At 42.8% G+C, this 20,803-nt stretch overlaps 1 protein-coding gene and 1 long non-coding RNA gene across 2 annotated transcripts in view; both read left to right on the top strand.

The window, feature by feature from the left end:
- LOC110194357 (uncharacterized) overlaps window positions 1-20,803 on the top strand; it is a 176,241-nt gene that overhangs the window by 117,916 nt on the left and 37,522 nt on the right. The window lies entirely within an intron of this gene.
- LOC110194372 (olfactory receptor 10G2-like) lies at window positions 10,073-11,656 on the top strand. Its single transcript, XM_020966654.2, has one exon. It carries the CDS (start codon window positions 10,676-10,678, stop codon window positions 11,654-11,656), a length of 981 nt encoding a protein of 326 aa, XP_020822313.2. The 5' UTR covers window positions 10,073-10,675.

Raw genomic sequence — 20,803 nt, 5'->3', positions numbered from 1 at the left:
ACCTACTTTGAGTTTTCCTTTCTCACCTCGAAAAGCCTGGAAGTTCAATAGCCAACATAAGAGTGGGAGTAAATTTTTCTTGGTTTCTTTTGAGCTGTATTTAAGCATTCTCTTTAAATTCTTTCTCTTGAAATCTACTAGATTTCCTGTAATTATAATCCCTATCCCATGGGTACTCTACTATTTGAAATCCTTCTATCCTTTTCTGCACTAGCCTTAACAGTCTTCCTTCAGACACCCAGTTCCCCACACACATACTACCCCAACCACCAAATCCTGCTTCTGCCAAAGTACTTACCCTCGGGGCAGCTAAGTGGCCCTGTGGACACAGTACCGGCCCTGGAGTCAGGAGGACCTGAGTTCAAATCCAGCCTCAGACACATAACACTCACTAGCTGTGTGACTCTGGGCAAGTCACTTAACCCCAATTGTCTCACAAAAAAAAAACCCAAAGTACTTACCCTCTATTCACTACTATAGCTCCACTTGTTTCCCACCTAGAGAAGCACTTACAAGCCAGAGAATAGTAAAAAGAAACCTTCTCTCAGCATAACTTCTGACAAAGCAAATGCAGATGTGCCTTGCCATAAACGAGAAAGGTATATGAAGATTTACAGGGATAAATCAGATATCAGTTTAGTAGGACTTTGTCATAAGATTCTTGACCTTACAAGACTTAACTACAAAACTGGTTAACTAGATTGAAATTTAAGTTGGTAAAATCCAAATTTTGATTCATCTAGAATTGAACCTGGGAATCTCCATGTTCAAATGTTTAAAAAGCATGCTCTCAGAAAAGCAGATTATTGTTATATAAAATATACAAAAGGTTAAGTTCTATTACAAAAATCATTATAAGCAAAATCCTGGGCATTAAGATTTCTAGACCTGAGTCAATGATTTTTTTAGTTTCAGCTATACTAAGTGAGGTTAAATTCTAGTAATAAAATAATTGGAAACATCTCTTCAATTTTATTATAAAACTGACTTTCCAACTTGTAATTAAGGGTAAGGTTAGCCCTCTCTCATATTTATTCATACAGTGTCCTTTGTCCAGCTTTGACTTCACATTTACAAAATATAGATGGCAGTCATAAGATTACAACTAAGGTTGAGATGGAAGTATTCTCTGCTTGATAGATATCAACTCAACAACCTCTACTGGTTTCCCTTTTACCCTCTGACTCACTGTTTCTTATTCTGTCATTCAGGTGTGTTTTTATTCCATGATCTCCACCCCTCCTCTCCTGTTACATAGCTTCCATTGCTAAGGATATTTAGTCCACTTGTACCTACTAGAACTAACCATCCTCTGGAGGGGATGCCCTGTAAAATTGCCCTTGTTGTATGATGACTGACACAAAGGTTCAGTGTGATGTAGTGTGGGAGAGGAAAGGAAATAATAAACTAGGAATCAGAAAACCTGCATTCTCATCCTGACTCCATCACTTCATATTTATGTCCTTGGGCAAGTCACAGAAACCTCTTTAGACTTCAGTTTCCTTTTGAATGAGGAGACTGAACTAGATGAATAGCCTCTATGGCCTATTCCAACCCTAAGTCTATGATGATAAGAAGAAGGGTAAAGCCATTTAAACTCCCTGAAACTGTTTCCTCAACTGCAAAGGACTGAATTAGATAGTCTCTGGTACTTTCCAATTCAAATATTCTATTATTTTGTCACACCAATTTAGAAGAGAACATGGGTCTCTCTATCATATGCCTCCTAAAACAGCTTCTCCCTCATTGTCATTCCCCCTCCCCCAAGATGATCTCCCCACTTCATTGACCTGAAGAGGTCTAGGGGTTTTGGGGTGCTGGGACCCCAAGATCAGGTACTGGGCCCTGCTGAATGAATTCAACTCAAATCTTCTTCAGCCAGAGGAAAAGTTTATTAGTGATAAATCACATTGATCAGGTGATGCCCGTAAAGACGAGCGGGCATGAGAGGTTCTCAGCCTTTTGAGCATGAGATTCTCAGCCTCTGAATGAGGGCCAAAGTGGATCTTAAATACTAAAGTGACTTTGGGTGGCCAGAGAAGGGGGTTGGGGAAAGGGTCTAGGTAAGAACCCTAATTGGGGAGGTCAGAGAGATTGAATAGACAATGGGAACAGACAATGGAGGAAACAGGAAGGCAGAAGCTTGAAAGGCATCTGCACAAAATCAAGGTGGGGCTAGGACTTTCAAAAGGAGATAAAGGAAGGCCTTTCTGGGGCCTATAGACAAGAGGGAACCTAAGGCTTTCAAAGGGAGATGAGGGTCTGGGGCCTGTGAGTCAGATTCCCTTTTGGGGCAAAGGGTGAAGATCTTGGCTTGGGCCCCGCCCCCATCATTCCCCCCTCAAACAAATCGGAACCAAATTCTTTTGGTGAAAGGGGCGAAGGTCTCTGCTTCTGAAACTGCTTCCTGCTGGCAAGGGGCGTAGAACTGTCCCTGCCTCTCTGGCTCCCTTTTCGATGGGTCAGACTTCAAAACCTGGCTGATGCCAGGTTCAGTGGACTAGAGACCTTGGGTTGGTATACAGTCATCTGGAAGTTGATGGCTCCGACCCTAGAAGAAAGGAATCTGGCAAGAATATTTAGTAAACATGGACCAAACAAACACAAGAGAAGTATAATCATTAGTGGAATGAGAATAGGGGCCAGTATAGGAAGAAGCCAGGACTCCCATGAAGAAGATTTTGGAGCACTAAAGTTATTGTGAGTTTCTTGCATCCAACTAGCGTTTTCTAAAATATGACAGTGCAGAACTCTATCTGTCCAGAGTTGTTATATGTGCAACAAAATGTGTTTGCTAAAGCACATACACCCGCACTGGAGGCAAGCAAGTAGTTTAGGGCTATTCTGTTGTCTAGAATTACTTTTGCTAAGGAATCCAGAGATTGCTGGATTTCCGGGGGACCATAAGCTGTCTCATTTGCCAGCTGATGAATAGTCTCTGTAAGGTTAGAGAGAATGTGTTCATGTTGTAGATGACTGTACCAGGGCATGAGGTACTCTGCTCCCTTTTTAAGAGCCAGAGGACATTCCCCCAAAATCCATGCTTTACCCTTTTTAAGGTAGAAATTGTGGGCTCTGTGGCATTGAAAATGGAGAAAGGGGGTGCTAAAAATCCAAGAGTGCACACCCCAAATTCCTTATAGGGTGTCAAACATTGGGTTGTCAAGACAGTGGTCCTGGGGTCTTGCCATGTGTTGGCATTTCGTCTCACTTCTTCCCCAGAATTCTTGTCTTTTGGTTCACCAATACCACAGAGAAAAGTATAGCCTTTGGGGGCACAGATAGTCTGAGTTATAGGAGGTTTCTAGTGTGGATGCCCCAAGGATCAGATTGGTTACAAATTAACTCCCAGTTGAGAGGGGTGTCCTTAGGAGATCAATAAGAGTGTTGTAACTAGAAGGGCTGTAACATTTCGAATTAACTTGGAAGGAAAACTTAAAAAGGGGGAACCTACTAGGAGTGTAGGAAGAGGGATGCGGTCATAGGTGCAAGTAGGAAATGTCCCCTCGTACAATTGGTACAGCTAGCTGATGTGAAATTCCGAAGACATCTGTCACTAGTGGTATCTGTGCAAATAGTACAGGTCAGGAGGCCAGCAGAAATTCTTACGAGCCTTCCCTTCACAGGGGTATGAACTTGTCCAGTGGCCTTGGAGCTTGTCCCCCAAGTGAAGGAATATTCCCCGACAGAGAAGCAAGGTGTAGATATAGAGAGAGTAGTCCACAGAGGAGTGGCAAGCATAAATGGGGTGGCATAGACTTCTGAGAAAGTCATATTGGGGAGGGGGGCTTTTGCAAAGATGGCACATGGTGGGAGATGGGAATTGCCATGTGGGTGTGAGTGGCATACCCAGCAATCCTGAACTCCACCCCGGCCTAATGAGTTTCCCAGCTTAACTAGAGAATTTTCTTCCCACTTACGGAGGCAGAGTGTGTTGGAGGTGTCAGGGAGGAGGAGGAGGTAAAAAATTAACATCATCATTCTAAATTTCAAGAGGAAGGAAAAGAACATGGATAGTTTTCACCTTTTTCCATCCACCTGTCCTGTGGTGAGAGTTGGGGTCTTTCTAAATAGTAGCTTGAGATCCTCCAAGGGCTCACAGGTATATTCTGGAATCTCTGAGGGGGAAGCAAGAGGTGACACCGGTTTAATCCTAGAATTATGAGTCCAGCTGGGAAGGCCCTCGAGTTTTACTGCCATTGGAGTGGTGAGTATGACTCGGTAGGGTCCCTTCCAGTTGACATCCAATTGTTCACCCTTATGAATTTTCCACGATTTTAAATAAACCCAGTCCCCCGGTTGCACTGGAGTATGACCCCCTTTTCTACACTCAAGGGGCTTTGGAAGATGCTTGTTGGCATATTCTGTTAGGGCATTCCTGACAGTTCCTAAATGGGTTGCAAATTGAGTGATCAGGTGTTGTTCAGGGTCTAACAGAATGTCTGAGGTTAAAAAAGGCCTCCCATACAAGAGTTCAAAGGGGCTAAGCTTGATATTTTCCCGAGGTGTGATATGGACTCTGAGTAACCCAACAGGGAGGTTTTTGATCCAATCTTCTCTGGTTTCTATGCATAGCTTAGTAAGGACTCGCTTTAGGGTGTGATTCATTTTTTTCTACTTTACCAGAGGACTTTGGATTCCAGGCTGAGTGGAGATGGTAAGTGATTTTAAGTGTCTTTGCCACAGACTGGGTTATTTGTGAAATGAAAGCTGGGCCATTGTCACTCTGTAAGGAGCTAGGCAACCCAAAGCGAGGTATAATTTCTTTTAATAGGAACTTCGATACCTCTCCGGCCTTTTCGGTCCTGCAAGGAGAAGCCTCTACCCAATTAGTAAAGGTGTCAACAAAAACCAAAAGAAATTTAAAACCCTTACATGGGGGCATATGTGTAAAGTCTATTTGCCAATCTTCACCGGGGTAGGTACCCCTCCTCTGAATAGGTTTTAAAAGCGGGGGGGGGGGTATCTGACTGCCCCTTCAGGATTTACCTGGGCACAGGTTGGGCAAGCCCGACAGACTTGTCGGATGGTTTCTCCTAACTTAGTGCCAGTAAAAATAGGCCTTATCAGAGACTGAAGGGCATTTTTCCCCAGGTGTGTGGCATGGTGTACGCTAAAAAGAGGTTTCCATTGGTTTGCCTCTGGGACAAGGAGTTGACCAGAGGGTGTCTGAAACCACCCCGAGGATGAAAGAGAATAACCTCTTTCTTTAGCAAGGGCATGTTCCTGGGGGCTGTAGGAAGGTGTGAAAGAGTCTGGGAGCTGTGGGAATAAAGGAGCCAGTACAGTCACTTGTCGAGCAGCATTCTTTGCTGCAGTATCCTGCTAGGCGATTACCTACAGCCTGATCCCTTTCCCCTTTCTGGTGGCCTTTACAAAAGATAACAGCTGTCTCAGATGGCTTTTGAACAGCTTGAAGGAGACGTGAAATCTCCTGGGCATGTTTAATAGGTGAATTTTTTGCTGTCAAATATCCCCTTTCTTTCCAAATTGCTCCATGGGCATGTAGTACATGGAAAGCGTATTTTGAGTCAGTATAAATATTCACCCACTTATTTTCCCCTAGTTCTAGGGCTCTAGTGAGTGCTATTAATTCTGCCTTTTGAGCAGAGGTCCCAGGGGGCAGGGGTTTAGCTTCTATAGTTTGGTGGAGGCTAACCACTGCGTATCCAGCTTTCCTCACCCCTTGTTCAACAAAACATGAACCATCCGTGTACCGTACCAACTCAGGATTCGGAAGAGGAGAATCTTTTAGATCAGGTCGACTAGCAAAAACTCTGTCTAAAGTCCCCTCACAATCATGGACCAGAGCATCTGAGTGGGTACTGTCTGGAAGAAGGGTTGCTGGGTTGAGTGTAAGGCACACTCGAAGGATTAGGTCAGGGGTATCTAAAAGCAAGGTGTGGTATTCAGTGAGCCTGCGGCTAGCTAGCCACTGGTGGCCTTTTGCCTCTAGGATGCTTTGAACTCGGTGGGGAGTCAGGACTTCTAGAGGCTGGCGAGTGTGAGTTTAGAGGCTTCCCCAATCAGAATGGCTGTGGCAGCCACTGCCCAGAGGCATGCAGGCCACCCAGCCGATACTGAGTCCAGTTGTTTTGAAAAATAGGCTACTGGTCTGGGGTCAGGTCCTAAGAGCTGGGTCAAGACTCCCAAAGCCTGCCCTCTCCTCTCATCCATAAACAGAGTAAAGGGTTTCTCTAGATTAGGGAGAGCTAAAGCTGGTGTGGTGGTCAGTTTAGATTTTAAAATCTCAAAAGCTTTGGTCTGGTCAGGGCCCCATTCTAGTGGGAGAGAATCAGGGCCATGAGTTGAATCATAGAGCGGCTTAGCGATCAGTCCAAAATTTGGGATCCAGAGTCTACAAAATCCAGCCATGCCTAGAAAGGTTCGGAGTTGTTTTTTTGTGGCTGGGACAGGGATGGACAGAATTGTCCTCTTCCTCTCTGAGGTTAGGGAGCGAGAGGTGGGTGTTAATTCATGTCCCAGGTACTTGACAGACTGACATGCTATCTGGACTTTCCTCAAAGAGACTCTGTAGCCCCTAGTGCCCAAGAAATTAAGAGTTTCTGTGACAGCAGCCAGAGAAGCCTCCCGGGTGGGGCTACAAATAAGAATATCATCCACATACTGGATCAAAGTACTATCCCCTAGTTCCAGGTCCCTTAAATCCCTCCCCAAAGCTTGGCCAAATAAATGAGGGCTATCCCGAAACCCCTGGGGTAGGACTGTCCATGTAAGTTGACATGGACGTGGTTTCCCAGGTAGGGACCATTCAGAGGCAAAAATAAATTGTGAATCTGAGTGAAGGGGTATACAAAAAAAGGCATCTTTGAGGTCCAGAGTGGAAAACCATTGGGTACCTCCAGGGATCTGAGTGAGTATAGTTGTATGGGTTGGGGACTATGGGGTGTATAGGAATAACGGCTTCATTGACAGCTCTGAGATCCTGAACCATTCGATACTCCCCATTAGGCTTTTTTACTGGAAGAATAGGGGTATTACATGGGGATTCACAAGGAATCAGGAGTTTATACTTAAGGAATTTTTCAATCAATGGTTGCAGCCCCTCCCAGGCCTCAGGCTTAATTGGATATTGACGCGATTGGGGAAAAACATTAGGATCCCGAAGGCGAACAATAGCTGGGATGGCATGGGAAGCCCGCCCAGGGACTCCCTGATCCCAGACAATTGGCTCAACTGTCTCCCACACCTCCGGGGGAACATGGGGGGGTGGTCTCGTGAACATAGGAAAAAGAGACATTGGAGATTTTACTAGAGAAAATTGGCTTCTCAATTTCACCATCAGGTCCCTTCCCAACAAGGGGGCTGGACAAGTGAAGATAATGAGAAAGGAGTGTTCAAACAACAGATCCTCAAATAAGCAGGGCAGGGGGTGTGTCTCTCGACATCCCTTAATTCTACCGTCAATGCCCATGACCCGATGGTTTGAGGGGGGAGTGGGGCCAGAGTAATTAGTTAAAACGGAGTAAGTAGCCCCCGTGTCCAAGATAAACCGGATAACCTTACCTTGAACCTCGATTTCGACCCAGGGCTCAGTGAGAGAGATGGGGAAAGTGGGAGCATTACCGAGCCCCAGGCCCTCCCGTCATTCCGAGTCTTGTGAGGACTGGAAGACTGGGTACTGGGGGGCAGCTCCACCACTTCTCCTCCCTTGGGGACAATCCTTCTTCCAATGTCCCTCCTGGTCACATATGGGGCACGGTCCTGGCGGTTTCCTCTGGGGGGGCGCCCTGGAGGGGCACTCCTTGGACCAGTGGCCCTTCTGGTGGCATCGAAAGCAGGTTTCCCCGGTGCCCGAGTCACCAGAAGAAACCCCGGGTCTGTTTCTGGCCATGGCAGCGGCCAGAAAATTGGGCATGTTCTTTGTCTCTAGCCCTCTCCCTGCGTTCTTTCTCCTCTACTGCAACTAGGTCTCTGTTGTTAAAGACTGCAAAGGCAGTCTCCAATAACTGGGCCTGAGGTGTTTGGGGTCCCATTGCCAATTTCTGTAGTTTTCTCCTAATGTCTGGGGCAGATTGGTTAATGAAATACATGCTAAGGATTGCCGCCCCTTCTGCAGAATCAGGGTCTAAATTCGTATACTTTTTAATGGCTTCTATGAGCCTATCTTGGAAAAGGGCAGGGTTTTCCTTCTCCCCCTGAGTAATTTCTTTAATCTTCTGAAAATTTACCTGTTTTCAAAAGGCCGTTTTCAGGCCTCTAACAGGCAAAATATCATGTGATCTCGCTTTCCCCTATTCTCACTTCTCTGATAATCCCACCCTGGGTCACTGGAGGGAACCGCAGCTATTCCTGGGGGGTATCTTGTGGGGTCATTGCTAGTAAAGGTGTCCCCAATTTTTGGGCTTGTTCCCAGATTGTCTTCCTCTCCTCAGTGGTACAACAGGTGGAGAAAAGGACATGCAAATCACCCCAAGAAAGTTCGAATTGTAGGGACACATCTCTGAAGCCCTCAGTAAATTTAGTGGGATCTTCGGAGTACCGACCCAGCCTTTCCTTAATCTGGGTGAGGTCTGAAATGGAGAATGGAACATGCACCCTAAGTGTCCCATTAGGAGAGGCAGGTACTTCCCTTAAAGGAAAAAGCCCTGAAGGCCCTGAAGGAGCAGGGGCTTGCAAGGGAGGGAGATAGGAAGTCCCACTTCTCGTGAGTGAGGGACTGGAAAGTGCTGGCTGAACTGGCAAGGCCGAGGAATCCGGCTGACAAGGGGAAAGATTACCTGACACTGGAGTTGGGGAAGGGATCAGGGGAGAAGATGCCACTGCGATACCCTTGTCTGGAGCCTGAAGAGGGGTCCCATCCAAAGTAGAGGTCTGGGGAGGAGGCATTGAGTTGAGAACCTCATCCAGAGTTTGAGCTGGGGTCTCTTTGGAAGTAGAGGCTGGGTGGAGACCCTTGCTCAAGGCCTGAGTAGGAGCAGCCTCTAGAATAGAGGCTTGGGGAGGAAATGCAGGAGCCAGAGGAAAAGGGAAGGAGAACCAAGGAAAAGGGGGAATGGGCAAGGAGGTGGGGGCATGGGAAACAGGGAGGGGTGGGGAGACTAGGGAAGCGCAGGGGGGGTCAAGGGAGAATAGGGAGAAGGAGGGGTCTGGGGAGAATGGGGAGCAGAAGGAAGGGTTGGGGAAGGATGGGGAGCAGAAGGAAGGGTTGGGGAAGGATGGGGAGCAGAAGGAGGGGTCGGGGGGGAATGGGGAACAGCCGGGGAGGCCGGAGGAGAATGGGGTGGAGATAGGTGCTGGGGAGGTGGTGCTGATGGAGGTTGGGAAGATGGGGTTGTCAGAACCCCGGGAGGCATAAGAAGAGGATCATCCAAAAGGTCTATTTGATCCCCACTCTCCACTAGTGGGGTGGCTCTAGCTATGAGCATCTTACAATCCTTTCTGAGAATGGGATCTCTAGAAAGCTCAACAAAAGCCATTAAGTAAAAAATCTCCACCCATTTTCTTTCTCTGTGACAATATTTTTCTAACTCTGAGAGGTCTTTACCCGTAATGTCCCAAAAAGGGGCCATGCCTCATAATTTTCCAGGTGATACTGAGGCCAAACGGTGTTGCAAAAATGCACCAGCTTTTTCTTTTTAAGTTCTTTACAGAAGCTAAAACTTTTCCAATTTTGTAAAAGACAGCCCAAAGGTGAATTCTTGGGAACTGAAGAGGATTGACCCATTGCGGGCTTAGGGGAAAGAAAAAAAATATATATATATATATATATATATATATATATATATATATATATATCCAACAGTTTCACAATTCCCTAGCACTGAGAGAACTGAGAGGTTTGGACCTACACTTCCTGATAGGGAGTCCATCCTCTATGCTAAGGAAGGTATTACCCAGGTCCAAGTGCTCAGGTAGAGGCACTGGACCGAAAAGCCTGGGAGCATCAGGCGGAGTTCGAGACAGCCTCGTAGCTGTCTGACTTACAGGGACCTGAGAGATCAGGCCCGAAAACCCTTCCAAGGCAAGCTTAGCTAGCTGCTTGGAAATCCCCCTCCCAGCCACAAGACAACAAAGGAATTGGGGAGGGGGAGGCTTACCAGTCATGGCTGAAGAAAAGTTTGAAGTTTATCAGTGTTTCCCGGTCAGGGAACCATATATGAAGAGGTCTAGGAGTTTTGGGGTGCTGGGACCCCAAGATCACGGTACTGGGCCCTGCTGAATGAATTCAACTCAAATCTTCTTCAGCCAGAGGAAAAGTTTATTAGTGATAAATCACATTGATCAGGTGATGCCCGTAAAGACGAGCGGGCATGAGAGGTTCTCAGCCTTTTGAGCATGAGATTCTCAGCCTCTGAATGAGGGCCAAGGTGGATCTTAAATACTAAAGTGACTTTGGGTGGCCAGAGAAGGGGGTTGGGGAAAGGGTCTAGGTAAGAACCCTAATTGGGGAGGTCAGAGAGATTGAATAGACAATGGGAACAGACAATGGAGGAAACAGGAAGGCAGAAGCTTGAAAGGCATCTGCACAAAATCAAGGTGGGGCTAGGACTTTCAAAAGGAGATAAAGGAAGGCCTTTCTGGGGCCTATAGACAAGAGGGAACCTAAGGCTTTCAAAGGGAGGTGAGGGTCTGGGGCCTGTGAGTCAGATTCCCTTTTGGGGCAAAGGGTGAAGATCTTGGCTTGGGCCCTGCCCCTCACTGCCTGTGAATTATGGTGCTATTCCTCTTCATAAGAATACAGAACATGGAAAAGGCCCAAAATAACTCAATGGAGACCCACGTGACTGACTTCATTCTCTTGGGATTATCTCACCCACCAAATTTGAGGATCTTCCTCTTCCTAGTCTTCTTAGTTATTTACATCTTGACACAACTGGGAAACATGCTCATCCTACTCACAGTCTGGGCTGACCCACAGTTCCATGTTCGCCCCATGTATATACTTCTGGGTGTCCTCTCCTTCCTAGACATGTGGCTTTCTATAGTCATTGTTCCACGGATCATCCTGAGCTTCGTTCCCATCAGTAAAGCTATTCACTTTGGAGGATGGGTGGCCCAGCTCGATTCTTTTCACTTCTTGGAAAGTACTCAGTGTTTCCTCTATACTTTGACGGCATATGACAGATATCTGGCAACGTGCCAACCTCTGCACTACCCTGTGCCAATGAATGGATGTCTGTACACAATGCTTGTGGCTGGAGCATGGGGGGCTGCTTCTATCCATGGTACTATTCAAGCTACCCTGACTTTCTGGTTATCATACTGTGGTCCCAATCAGGTAGATTACTTTTTCTGTGACATCCCTGCAATACTGAGGTTGGCTTGTGCTAACACCACTATCAATGAGCCAGTGACCTTTGTAGACATTAGAGTGGTGGCTGCCAGCTATTTCCTGCTGATCCTGCCTTCCTATACAAACATTGTCTATGCTATCCTACAGATCCATACAGCAGATGGTAGGTGTAAGGCCTTCTCCACCTGTGGCTCACACCTCACTGTGGTTACTATATATTATGTTCCTTGCATATTCATCTACCTCCTACCTGACTCCAAAAGCCCCTTGGATGGCGAATTGGCTCTGTTTTACACAGTTGTCACTCCATTGTTGAACCCCCTAATTTACATACCAAGGAACAAAGAAGTGAAGTCAGCCTTGAGAAAGCTAGCAGGGGGTGGATGGGCCATTAAATAGGAACAGATAACTATCCTATCCATACAACTCTCTAACTTTTCTATTCATGAGAAAATTTTCAACTGTGGGTTAGTTTTTTTCTCAGAGAATCTCAATCTTTAGAGTTCCCATTTACACTGTAATTATCTTATATGTACATAGCTATTGACATGTTATCTCTTCTATTAAAATATAAACTCCTTGAGGGCATGGACTATATGTTTCCCTTTCTTTATATTCCAAATACCTAGCATATAGTATGCACTTAATAAATGCCTGTTGAAAGATTGATAGAGTCCAACCCTAATCTGAAGTATCTGTGACAAGTGGTCATCCAGCCTTAGCTTGAATATTCTCAGTAACAGATTATGTCATTGCCTCACCAAGAAACCCATTCAATTTCAGAAGAGCTCTAATTGTCAAGACATTTTTTTCTTTTTATCGAGTTTAAATATTTCTCTGTAGTTTGCACATATTCACCTACATTCTGCCCTAGGAGATCATTGCTAATCCCTCATTCCCATGATAGCCTTTTAAATGCCTGAAGACAGATATCATGCCTACCCCTACCCATACCAAAGCCCTCTGTTCTTTACTTAAAACACATGTAGTTCCATGAAGACAGGAATATATATCTTGTTTAATATTTATATGTTCCCCAATGCAAAGTACATCACTCTGCACATAGTAGGTGCTTAATAGCTATTGAATCAATCAACAAACATTTATTAAAGGCCTACTACATGTCAAGCACTGTGCTAGATGCTAGGGGAAGGGATCAAAGATAAAAAAATGACATAGTCCTTCGAAAGACAGGATAATTGAATAAATGTAACCCAGAATGACAATAATAATTAGAGAGGGTACAGGCCAGAGGAAAAGAGAAACAAAGTAATCAATAGGTTCAGGATAAGTTGTTAAACATAATGATGATGATAACAATATGTATGTAACAGAGGCTATTCCATGGAACTTGTACTAAGTTGCCCTTCCTGAGTCTAACTGAAATCCTGTGTTATCTCAGCCCTTGAGTGAGAAGGAGATGATAAATTCCTTAACTGTTCCAGGCATGTGGTTGTTTTAGGGCTGAAAAATGTGGGCCTTTGAAATGATGAAGAGTTTGGGAGAAAGAAAGAGAAGTGGGGGAGTGAATAGCCTGTACTATAGTCCTTACCTCACCATTTCTCCAACATAGATCATGGAGTCAACTAGGAGAGCTTGCACCTAGACCCCAGATGCTTTTTCTGCTTTGTACTTCCTATTCTGGATAGATAAGATATTGTTCTCCAGATGGATACATCCATCTTGGAAGCAACCTTGTGATTTCCAGAGGTCCATAGGGTATAGCTGACCGGTTGCCATAAGTTTCTTCATCAAAGATGAATGAGGCCAACATGGAATTGTTTGAATACTAAAGGAGCAAGTAGTTTAAGTACCAGCCTCCCATAAAAGTGTAATAGTACTGTAATTATAAGTTGTTATTGAATCCTGTTTTAAATTGTCCTGTAAATGTGTGCTATGGGTCTTTTGTGTCCATTAGCATTTCTTTTGTATAGAGGGAATAAATAAATACCTTTCCCATAGCTAATTCATATTATACATCAAGAACTTTTCTACACCGCCATTTTTGGAAGACATAAACATGAGCCAAAAACTAAGCTTCAAATAATTGTTCCCCAGTGCACCAGGATGGGGATTTAACTAGCTGAAACATTTAAGAAAATGGAGCCTAGCTTCAGAATGATCCTCTTATTGGATTCCAGGGTCCCCTAGGAGTGAACTCAGTTTAGATATATTCATGGGTCCAGAGCAGAGGATCACCTTAGAGAGAGGAAATGGACACAGTGCCCTCTCTTCCGTGGGCCTAGCAGAACAAGCTAATCACATGTAAAATGTGAGTGCCAGCTGGTGGAATATTCCAAAGGGGCTACTACATTTGTAACAAATAAATACTAGAAAGTTTTCCTACTCCAAACAGGGGTAAAATAAGGATGCCCTCTCACCTCTCTATTATTTTACAATCATAGAATTGCTCGCCATTTCAATAAAAGATTAAAGTTATAAATATAAGGCAGAAACGAGACAAAATTATCTCTGGGTTCCTATCCAAACTTCACCATTTGCAAACTTTGACCTTGGACATGTCACTTCACTTCTCTGAGCCTCAGTTTTCTCTTATTTTAAATGGGCATAGTAATGCTTTTATTCCCTACCTTATAGGATTGTTGTGAGCAAAGCACTTGTAAACCATGAAGAACTACAGAAATTTGAATTTTTATTGCTATTTGCTAATAAAGAGTTTCTTTTTCTCATTGGTCCTGCCACCACCAGGACTAAGCCCTGAAAGAAATAGAATCCCCACCCTGAGTCTCCTGGTGGGATAACATCTAATTTTTCTTCCTTTAAGGAATTTAAGGAGAAAAGTTAAATAAAGTAAAATAATATATAGAACCTCCAGTAATCCTACTTTGATGCCTCAGAGATGATTCAGGATCTTCAAAGTCACAGCAATGAAGCACAAGCTCTGGCATGTCCTAACAAGTTGAAAAGACTCTGAGTGTAGGCCAGTAATGGACTCTATATCTATTGTCTGAAGACCAGCCAAGCTAAATTCACAATAACTCATCACTGCAAGACTAGTCACCAAGTGATGATGGGTTTGAGTTTTTTTTTTCTTTTGGCTAAAACAATTAATATATACCATTTACTAAAGACATCCATGGGTTGTGTTACAATGAAACAAGTGCTGGACTTGGAGTTAATAAGTACCTGTGTTCAGATCCTAATTCTGCCACTCTCTAGTTATGTGACCACAGCTCTATCTTAACCTGAGTCTGTTTCCTCATCTATAGAGTGAGAATAATAATACTTATAATGCCTATAAGATATATTAACCTAAATTTTCATTCATATAGGGAATGTCCAGATGAGGAAACTCTTTTTATCAATGTAGGTTGGTACCTTCTCAGCAACTTGTACCCTTAGAAAGTTGCCTGGGTCACAGACAGGTTAAATAATAAGTCGATAATAACATAGCTAATACTTGTGAAATTCAGTGTTTAAACATAGGTCTTCCTGCTTTCTAGTCCCATTCTCTATCTGCTATACCAAGCTGTCTTTCACATAGTACCTCTATCAAAAGGTTTTGGTAAGGATCAAACTGGTTGACATATAATATTAACTCATTAATTAATTTAATAAATAATCTCATCATTATTATTGCACATGATAAGTATTTTATAAACCTTAAAGTACTATATGAATTTTAGCTATTATTGCTATCTATGTCAGTGAAGGGTTTAACCCATAGCAATGAAATTATATATACTTGAAGTACTGAATCAAATATATTGGGGACTTCAGATTTTCCTCCCATCCACTGTCTTGGCCCAGTAAGGACTTAGTTACTCTAACCCACCAGAGAGGTTGGGGAAGGAATCCCATTTGACATAACGACCCTGCCACATGGCCCCAGAAGAATACTCAAGACTTGAGAGATTTGGGGGAGAAATTAAGGCATCTCATCAAGCTTCTAGATACACAGGAAGGACTCACTTAAGTGAGAAACACAATGTCCAGAAAAAAAGGAGAGATCAAGACAGACACACCCTTACCCAACCTGAGAACTCTTTGAAGAAGAAAGAAATAGGTTTTGTGTTCCTGGTTTCTAAATAACCTTTTTTAAAGCCAAAGTTTTGCCAGAACCATAGCAAGAAGGAGAGGCTTCAGAGTAGAGACAACCTAATCAAAAGCTGCATTTGAACTATATAGAGAGATTACTTCTGTCTCATGTCGTGACAATGAAGCTGCAGCAGGAAGGCTTTTCCCCTAGAAAGAGGAAGAAAGAAAGGTCAGTGATGCTACCTACTGGGTAGCTGTGCAAAACTGCAGAGTTTTGAGTGTGGAGCTACACAGCAGGAGAAAATAGGGCATCTATTTGGATGTAGAAGTAATGGCTGACACCACTTGTTGAAGGTTGCAGAGAGATGCAGGTGGAAAAATAATAGAGGTCCTCTACTGAGGGCTGAGAACTGAAGCAAATTCCACACGTTGATGAACTAGGAGAAGCAACATCTATTGGGAAGCCTGTCCTCTACCTGTCTATATAAGTCTTGTGGAAAGATTATTCACTGACAGATATTGATATTTTTCATAAGCACTATTTGTTTTCTCTGAACTGTGTTTTGTTTCCCCTTGGGCTCTGTGAACTGCGCTTGCAAGGGAAGTTGGTGAAAATAATGAAGGGTATAATATAGTGAAATTTCCATATTTTCTGGGTGAGAGGAATTAGTAAGAAATATGAGAAACACCCCCCTTAAAAGGGTGTCCTGGCCCTTTCTGTCACATAAGAGCCTCTGACAGTGATATACAGAGTGTCAAGATTGTAGTATGTACACTGACATCATAAAATGCTCAATGACTAGACATATCCTCTCTTTTCTGGGCATTTCCATTTCTTTACTCCCTTCTCACTTTCTTTTCCTAACTCATTCAATGGTACTGCACAGAAAAAATTAGTGCCCAGAAAAAATAGGTACTACAACAGTGTTTCCTCTTGTAGAATATAAGGCTCTTAAAGGCAGGGACTCCTTTGTTTTTGTTTTTGTTTTTGTTTTACCAGGGCCTAATACAGGCACATAGTAAGCACTTAACAAATTCTTGTTGAGCTGTGGTATATGAATATAATGGAATACTATTATTCTATAAAAAATGATGAGCAGGCAGATTTCAGAAAAACCTGGAAAAACTTACATGAACTGATGCTGAGTGAAGTGAGCCAGAACCAGGAGACCATTGTACACAGTAACAGTAACATTGTGTGATGATCAACTTATATAGACTTTGCTCTTCTCAGCAATACAATGATCTAAGCTAATTGAAAAAGACTCATGAAGGAAAATGCTATCCATATCCAGAGAAAAAACTATGGAGTCCAAATGCAGATCAAAGCATACTATTTTCTTTTTTTTTCTCTTTCTCATGGTTTTTCCCTTTGGTTCTGATTCTTCTTTCACAACGTGACTAATGTGGAAATATGTTTAATATGATTGTACATAAATAGCCTATGTCAGATTGCATGCCATCTTGGGGAGAGGGAGAAGAATGAAGGGGGGGAAATTGATCTCAAAACCTTATAAAAGTGAATGTTGAAAACTAAAAATAAATAAATAATTTTTAAAAAATTCTTGTTGATTAATTGGTATTCCCAAATATTCTAGGACCATCTCAAGTTTAAGAAAGATACACTTTTGACAAGGCTGTGGAAAAGGAATATCCTTTGACCCATATATCCTGATTTGGGCCTCAGAAAATATAGTTACTGTAATTATAATCAGCTGTAGGTACAGTTCAGATTTCTTCTTATTCTCCATACCCCAGGAAGAGAGCATGGCTCTGCTCATCAATGGTTAACATAACATCAAGTTAAGTCAGCAAGTATTTGTTAAGTGCCTGCTATATACCTGGCACAATACTAAGTGCTGGGGACACAAAGAAAGACAAAAATTGTTCCTGCTCTTGGTGAACTTAGTCTAATGGAACAAGTCACCCTCAGAATGGACTGGAGGAAGACTTTCCTATTTCTAGTCCAGTTGGTTATGTGCTGAAGTAAAACAGAAGCATGGGAAAGACACTTGGCAGCCACATTGTGTTCACAAGATGGCCTACTCTACTTACCTCTTCATCACAGTGGCTTTAGGTAATCCCTAAAATCATCATAGCAGTTAAAATCAGACTTGGCCATGCTTAGATAGCCCCACCACTCCCTGGAACCGCCCTTGGGGACCCCTTCAAGATTCAGGTTAACTTCAAATATTCCCTAGCCAAAGGAGAAAAATCAATCCTCATGACCTTGCATTATTGTCATTTCAACCATCTTAAGAAATGGGAAAATTCTGTCATGAAATATACCTGCTGAGTAACAATAGGTATATTAGATTTTTCCCCTCTTCCTTTTTCAAATCAATCGTGTTTAAGAAAAGTAACCACCAAAAGGAAAGATAAACAAGCCCTGTTAAGTCCCTGACACCTACTACCCTGGGTATAGGACATAAATATTCCCCACAGCCTACTTTCTAGAAAACTCCCTTAGTTTCTTCCAATTTTCTAACCAATCAGGTGGGACAATCGCCAAAATCCCCAAACTGGTGATTTGAAGCTTCCTAATTGGCCTTCAAGATAATGGGGCAAATAATACAACAAGGTAAAGACCTTCAACAATACCATCAACAGAAGCCATAACTGTTCCCCAGTTTACTGTGGAGCACAGATGCTGGAAGGTAGCACCTACAAGTGAACTGGTAAATAACTTCACTGATTTGGTCCTTTACTTCCTGCACTGTGATCCCTCTAGAGTTAACTAATTGGGTCTTCACTGGCCCCATGGAATCCAAAAATAATTTTAAATCCCTCCAGGAACACAGCATATTAGGGATCCTACTATGAACTCATTGTATTGATATCCTCAGAATCCTGAATTACCTGCCATCATCCTGTCCCATGACCAGAACTGAACTTTGATTAGGGACTTGCTTATGAATCAGAGGGACTGAGAAGAAAGGAAAAGCTCCTTGAATTCAACAACAGCCACTGATAATCACACAGTAAGTTTCCAGGAGATAGGCAGATGTCTACAAACATCCTCATAACTGTCTACATTTCCATAGCTCAATATCTCCCTCTATATTTTCCCCATTTCTAGGTATCACTCTCCCAGTACCACAGCAAAATGTCTTTCAACTACATTCTACTTAGTTCATCAGTGTAGGTTACCAAAATCTTCTTAGGCTAGAATAATAATGGGTTATATTTCCCCATGTTCTTCATTGGTTCCATCTTTTCTTGGTGATGGTGTCTTCAGGGTTGGTGTCCAGCATGCTCTATCACTAACCACTGGCTGGAAACCCAGCAAGTGGGAGCTCTGTAGTCATTCAAATTCAAGACAACGACTGATTTTCTTGCTTTCCAAACCCCTAGCAAAGTACCCTGCACATATCAATTGACAAGCATAAATCAACATTTAGGCACTGAGGATTCAAATACCAAGAAAGAGCTTATATTCTAACACGCACAAAGAGCTTCTATTCTAACATGATAGGTGTTTCATAAATGTGTAAAATTGAATAAATGATCATTCAACATTTTGTCCTAGGTAAATCCACTTCCTGGTTCTTTCTTCCATTTTAAAAACAGGGACCTTGGACTAAACCCATAAATAGATTTGGGTTATTTTAATATCTAATATGAAAGACTTGTTGAAAGTTTTTTTTCTAATCCTCTTCCTCATCATTGCTCACATATAAATAACACTTTACATTTTACAAGTACTATACCTATCTCATCCCACATTATTTAAGTGTTATATCCATTTTACAAATCTAGAAACTGAGATCCAGAAAGATTAAATGAATTGCCCAAGCCTATGTCTTTCAATGGTGGCAGGTTACACCTTCCAACATTTCTGCTCCATAGTTAACTGGAAAAGAGCTAGTTTCCATTGATGGACTGGCCTATGGTCAGATGACTAGTAAATGTCCAACTGGCAGATGAACCCAGGTCTTCTCATGTCAAATTCATTCTTCTGGGCCCCACACTGCCCGCTATGTTACTTCTTGGAATCTGACCAGCCTACCAGTGAGCAACAAAAGTTCTAACTTAAAACAGTGATTTAAAACAGTTCTAACTTAAAACAGTGATTCTCAAACATTTGGGTCTCAAGATTCCTTTATATGCTTAAAAAATTATTTAGGATTTCAAAGAATTTTGTTTATGTGGGTTATATCTATTAATATTTATCATATGAGAAATAAAAATGTTTTACTGGTATTATGAAAATTGTTTTGACCTCATGGATCCCCTGAAAGGGTCTTGAGCACCCCCAGAGGTCCTCAGACCACACTTTGAAAACCAATGACTTGAAGTATTGTGTAATACTACATTTTCTACGTAACTCCAGACTCAGATACTGTGTGACCCTAGACAAGTCATTTAACCTCTGTCAGCCTCAGTTTCCTCATCTATAAAATAAGGGTATTAATAGCATAAATAGGATAAAATGAGATGATACTTATAAGTTTCTTTGCAAACCTTAATAACATATTTTTATATTAAATGCTAATTATTAGTACTGGTGTTTTTCTTTTGTGAATTTATTCACTATGGTATAAGCTGCACCATTCATAGGTAATACAAAATGAGGCAATCAACTAAGGCACTCTGCTTTGAGGGGCTCCATGCTACTGGCACTGGTCAGTGACTAAAGGAGGCAGAAGCATCAGGGAAGGAGGGCACTCAGACAGTCTAGATCAACCATGACCAGTTCTCACAGCTAAAAGCCACGTAGTGCTAGTAAGAACCTGAGGCTGTCATCAATCAGCTCACCAACCACCCCCTATCACTGAGGCAGAGCCAAGATTCCTAACTCCCTTACACACACACGCGCACACACACACACACACACACACACACACACTCCTCAGGCTATATATTACCTTTCTGTAATTTCTTTCCTCCCTTCAAGGCTCCAAATAGATATTTTAACCTGAATCCCTTGTCTTAGTGAAAAGAATACTGAATTTTGCATCAGGTCTTGGCTGTTTCACAAACTACCTGCTTGACCTTGGACAAATATTTCCCTTCTCTGGACCTCAGTTTCCCCATCTCTTAAATTAAGGTGTTGGACATTAGTCTGACCAACACCTCCTAAACTTGTTTACAAATATTCTCTAAGCTCTAGCATTCACTTAATATCTGTGATTCCATTTGTACAAAAATATTGAGGACATGGATCATTCAGTATAATTTATCTTATTTCCCCCATTCCTTTAAGAGTGGCCTAGGGCAGGGGCAGCTAGATGGCACAGTGGATAGAGCACCGGCCCTGGATTCAGGAGGACCTGAGTTCAAATCCGGCCTCAGACACGTAACACTTACTAGCTGTGTGACCCTGGGCAAGTCACTTAACTCCATTGCCTAGCCAAAAAAAAAAAAAAGAGTGGCCTAGAGCTCCCAACTTCCCAGGGAAAGACCTAGATATTAATATGTGTTTTATTATTAAGTGTTTGGGGGTGGTAAACAAATTATTGGGCAGTTAGGTGGCATAGTGGATAGAGTGCTGGGCCTGAAGTCAGGAAGATGTATCTTCATGAGTTCAAATCCAATCTCAGACAC

Source organism: Phascolarctos cinereus, unplaced genomic scaffold, assembly GCF_003287225.1.
Source record: "Phascolarctos cinereus isolate Bilbo 61053 unplaced genomic scaffold, phaCin_HiC Scaffold_5;HRSCAF=322, whole genome shotgun sequence".
Taxonomy (NCBI): Eukaryota; Metazoa; Chordata; class Mammalia; order Diprotodontia; family Phascolarctidae; genus Phascolarctos; species Phascolarctos cinereus.
This window is presented reverse-complemented; position numbering and strand designations above follow the sequence as displayed.